The 5,154-nt window shown below is 15.4% G+C and overlaps 1 protein-coding gene across 1 annotated transcript, besides 12 other annotated features; it reads right to left on the minus strand. All coding sequences in view use genetic code 6, as the record gives it.

The window, feature by feature from the left end:
- The first annotated feature begins 992 nt into the window (after window positions 1–992).
- Window positions 993–1,040: a microsatellite.
- Window positions 1,041–1,479: 439 nt separating this feature from the next.
- Window positions 1,480–1,532: a microsatellite.
- Window positions 1,484–1,530: a microsatellite.
- A 53-nt stretch (window positions 1,533–1,585) lies between the features above and the next one.
- Window positions 1,586–1,620: a microsatellite.
- A 284-nt stretch (window positions 1,621–1,904) lies between these two features.
- On the minus strand, window positions 1,905–4,821 carry IMG5_171810 (protein kinase domain protein; the record flags this gene model as incomplete). Its single annotated transcript, XM_004029807.1, has 3 exons — window positions 4,354–4,821; window positions 3,766–4,288; window positions 1,905–3,657 (listed from the first exon to the last, which is right to left on the minus strand). Exons 1-3 carry the CDS (start codon window positions 4,766–4,768, stop codon window positions 1,905–1,907), a joined length of 2,691 nt encoding a protein of 896 aa, XP_004029855.1. The 5' UTR covers window positions 4,769–4,821.
- Window positions 2,698–2,764: a microsatellite.
- Window positions 2,719–2,766: a microsatellite.
- Window positions 3,759–3,799: a microsatellite.
- Window positions 4,290–4,352: a microsatellite.
- Window positions 4,822–4,863: 42 nt separating the features above from the next.
- Window positions 4,864–4,944: a microsatellite.
- Window positions 4,888–4,944: a microsatellite.
- Window positions 4,888–4,947: a microsatellite.
- Window positions 4,900–4,947: a microsatellite.
- Window positions 4,948–5,154: the final 207 nt, after the last annotated feature.

A 5,154-nucleotide genomic window follows, 5' to 3' on the forward strand; every position in this document is an offset into this window, starting at 1 on the left:
AAAAAATATGTTTTCACTCCATAAATAAAAGTACATATTGTATATAAAAAATTAACAAAAATAAAGATTCTAAATTTTATGCAAATTAAGAAAAGCATAAAAGCCATAAAATTCTTAAAGTCAAATGGAAATGGAAAATATAAAAAAGACAAAAAAATAACTAAATATTAATCAAAAAAATTTATAAATAGTACCGTTATATCAAAATATAGATAGCTAAAAAAACAATGTTTATTAAATTATTTTATAGTGCGATTCTAATAATTGTTTGGCTACTAGGGATAACTATGCCTTGTTTTAATTATAACCAATCGAAATGCAGATGTATTATATAAAATAAAATGATTATGTATAAATCGGACTTAATTAACGTTAATTGGCACTATTACATGATTAAGAAGACAATAATAAAGATGAGAAAAAATGGGTTTTTATGGGAGAAATTGAAGATATTTTAGAAATTTTTGTTGATATTTATGATGAAAATTAGAGTTAGGTGAATTTTTAAGATTTATAAAATATATATTAAAGTATAAGTATTTAGGAAAACAATGATTTTGAAAATATTAATAATTTAGAAGATTAATAATAAATAATTTAATTATGCGAAGATTGAATATAAGATTAAAATTTCATATATAAAAAAATATATATTTAATTTTAATTTTACTATATTAATAAATAATAATTTATATTTACGGTAATATAGGATTTATATGTTATAAAAGCATTATTTTATAATTTAATAAGAGTGTCATTTAATTATTTAATTTTTGAAATATATTGTTTTTTTTAAAAAAAATAAAAAATATTAATAAATTGCAATATGATATGAAATAAAAAAATAATGATAAAATATTATTATTTTTTATTTTTAAAAAAAGCTAACAAATAGTAAAAAAAGAAATAAAAATAATAATAATATAAAAAATATTTAATAAATTTAAATATAAAAAACACAAAAAACAATATTATATTAAAAAACAAATAGATAAATTAAAAATTTTAAATTTAAATAAGAGTTTTAAAATTAATATTAAGAAAAAAATATAAAAAATAAAATTTTTCTGAAGTAATCTGAATAAATTAAAATTCTGAGTTAAATAAATATATATATAAGTTTATAAATAAAAAAATGAAAATATAATAAGGGAATAAATTTTAAAAATATAAAAAAAATTTAAATTTTAAATAAATGAAAAACAAATAATGTAAAATATAAAAAATTTTAAAATTGATAATAAAAATATATAATATATAAATAATATTTATTGCTGAATAAAAAGTTTTTATATTTATGAAATGTATAAAATAAAAATAAATAAATCTGTAAATTAATTTAATTAAAAAATTAATGTTTAAAAATGATAAATAATAAAAACTAAGTAACATCATTAAGTAATAAATCTAAATATACAAATATATAAATATTTTTTAGATGATAAAATAAAAAAAAAAAATATAATTATTTAGAATAGTTATAATATATATATATTATATTTATATTTATATTTATATTTATATATATATATTTTTTTTTTTTTTTTTAACATTTATATTTAAATTAAAATTATATTAATAAATCTATATTTTTTGTTTAATATATATTTTATTTTTAATTTTTATAAATATACATTATATATTTTTATATCTATTAAAATTTTTAGATATATCTATATAAAATTTTCAATTATTTAATATTATATATATATTTTTTATAATTTAAGCAATTTTTTAATTTATTTAAACAAAATAATTATTTATTAATTAATTACAAACATTATTATATATTTAAAAATATGTTAATACAAATAAATATTATCTCATCTATAATTTTTACTATTATCATATTATTTTCTATATCTTAATTATTCTTTAAATATAAAAATTATAGAAGATATAGTTCATTAGTAAAAATATTAAAATATTTTTTTTTTATTTTCTATATAAATTTTAACAAGACTCCTTAATAAAGAAATGCATTCTTACTTTTAGACTAATAAAATTTTTAAAAATTCAAAATTCATTTTGAAACAAATAAAATAAATCCCAATTTATAAGACAGGGTTTTATATTTTTTATAAAAATTATTGAATAAAAAATTAAACAGATATTATATATATATATATAGTTAGGATAAAGTTTATTATTTAAAGCTATTTCCTGTTCTAATAAAAATAAAGAATTTGGTTTAAACGTTGCAAAATATTTATTAGAAAACAAAGCAAATGTTAAAATATAAGATAAAATGAAAAGATTTCCATTATTTTTAGCTGTTTAATGGGGATAATATCAAATGGTAGATCTTTTACTAGATTATAAGGCAGATATTAATATGACAACATATACATAGGTAATATATTTAATTATATTTTTAAATATTTAAAAAATATTAATAAGGTTTAATATTAAAATCCTCTTTTTAGTATATTAGAAAGAGAAGATTTTAATATGGCTTTATATATATTAGAAAAAGGAGCAGATATAAATAAAACTTTGGTAAATAAAAAATGTATATATATTAAAAAAATATAAAGAAAATTAATTAATAAACATAAAATTAATTCAAATTAAAAGTAAAATAAATAGATTTTATAAAAAAATATTAAGAGTTTAAGAAAAGTTATTTATAAATATTTATTATATAAATATAAATATTTTTTAAAAAAAGGATAATAAAATAAAATAAAATTGGTTTTAAATTAAAAATATTAATTAAATAATAAATAATAATAATAATAATAATAATAATAATAATAATAATAAAAAAAAGATATTACAAAAATTTTATAAAAACTTGATATTAATTCATTTATAACAATATTATAAGAATATATATGAAAAAATAAAATATAATTCTATTTTTAATAAAAATAACAAAAAATAAATAAGATTTTATTCAAAAAAACTAAAAGGCGATTAAAAAATACCTAATCTATTATTAATTTTATCAAAATAGACTTTAAAATCAAAATGTTCAGATTTTTCAACATGTAACTGTTCAAAATATATTTCATGTCCTTTAAGTATTTTTTTTTACTTTATATGACATCGAAAATATAATCAGCAGAGACTAGGTTTCCCCTATAAATTTCAAGTTCATTATTAGATTTAGAATTTATAAATTTTTTAATTTCATTAACAATATCTTTGGCTACATTATTTCCAAAAGAACTAATTAAATCTTCTGCTTTTTATTTATCCGAATCACATAAATCCTAATTATTTTAAATAATATTAAAAATAAAGCCTGAGTCTTTATCCGATTTTAACTATTTCAATATATTATTATTTTATGCATAATTAAAAAGTTCTTCTAGGAATTATTTAATGAACTCAAGTTCTTTTTTTATTGTAAAAAATAAAGCCTAAAGCTACTTTGACTATACAAAAATGTCCTTATTACAATTTTAAAAATCATTTATGTCATTAAAAAGTATTTATTGTTCCATTCTAACTATAAAAGATAAAAAAAGGAGTAATTTTTCATACTAAAGATTATTATTATTAATAATACTGGTATTTTATTTTATTTTATAGAATAAATCTATTGTTACATAATGTCTGAAGCAAATTTATTGCCTAGTATTGTTAAAAGTGTTAAAAGTTTGTAGAATTTCGAATTATTTTATTTATAAAGGGTTACTACTGTTTTATCTTTTTATATTTTATTAAGTGGTATTATTATTTGAGTTATTTTTTTAATTATTATTTCCTGTTTTTTCATTGTTTCCTGTATTATTATCGAAAATTGTCTTTTTTAACTTTTATTATTATTATAAATTTTATTTATTTTAAAGTATGTTTTCTATACTTTATAAATTTATTTATGGGTTCTGTTTATTATTATCATATTAATCGAATAGTTTAAACAATTCTTCCCATGAAATTCGGTCTTTTTCTTCTATTACAAGCATTTTTTTTAATAATTCTTCAGTAAAAGAAGACAGTTTAATATTTGGTCTTAATTTAAAAGGAAATTTCATTATATTGTTTAGTAATTGTTTTTCGTCTCTAGCTTTCCAAGGGACATCATTATATACCATTTCGTGAAAAATTACACCCACTGACCATATATCGCTCTTTAAACCGTATTATTTTCTAGCTAAGATTTAAGGAGCCATATATAAGGGGGATCCAACACAACTTTTTAACATTTAAGCTGATGAATAGTCTACATATTTCGCAAATCCGAAGTCAGCTATTTTTAGAATATTTTCATGTATTAGGATATTTGCAGGTTTTAAATCTCTATGTATTACATTATGTTTTACTAATTCTCGAAAACCTATTATTATATTATTTTAAAATAAATATATTTATATATAATTTATAAATATTTATTTTATATACCATCAACTATGTCTTTTAATATTTTAATAGATTACTCTTCATTTAATTTTTTTGTTTGTAACAAATGCCTTAAATCTCGATCTTTACAAAACTCAGTTATTATATATAAAGATCGTTATGTAGTTATTAAATCTATAAATTTGACTATGTTTTTATGGTTGAATCTTTTTAGAATTTCTATTTCACTTATTATTGAATTACGTAAATAATTGTCGTTTTAAAATTAACGGATGTCTAGCTTTTTTATTGCTACTGTTTATTATGTATTCTTCTCAATGCCTTCAAACACTTTTCCATAGGCTCCTTCACCTAAACAATGTCTTAAATTGTAAGAATAATTTCCAATTATCTTTATTTATCCATTTTAGTTATTATTTACATGATTTGATATTTGTTATTGATTGTTTTGTATCATATTTTTATATTTTTATTCGAATTATATTTTCACTACTTTTTTATTTATTTTTTATAGGTTAAATGGATTAGCTTTTTTTTTATTTAGTTTTTTGATTTATAATAATATAATTTGTTTACTTATTATTTTAATTTTTTTATATAATGATAATTTTTTTTATATATTTAAATTTTTTTTATTTTAGTATATATATTTTGATAACATTTGTATTTTTTTTTAAAAAAAAATTAATCATTTTAATATTATTTTTTAAATTTTAAAATATATCAATGCTAAAAAACAATTATTATAATATTTAAAACCTATATTCTATATGCCTTTTTTATCAGAATATATTGATTTAATTCTTAAGATACTTCCATTTTGCTAATAATTAAAAATATACT

This window comes from Ichthyophthirius multifiliis (genome assembly GCF_000220395.1).
Source record: "Ichthyophthirius multifiliis unplaced genomic scaffold scaff_1120509251264, whole genome shotgun sequence".
Classification (NCBI taxonomy): domain Eukaryota; phylum Ciliophora; class Oligohymenophorea; order Hymenostomatida; genus Ichthyophthirius; species Ichthyophthirius multifiliis.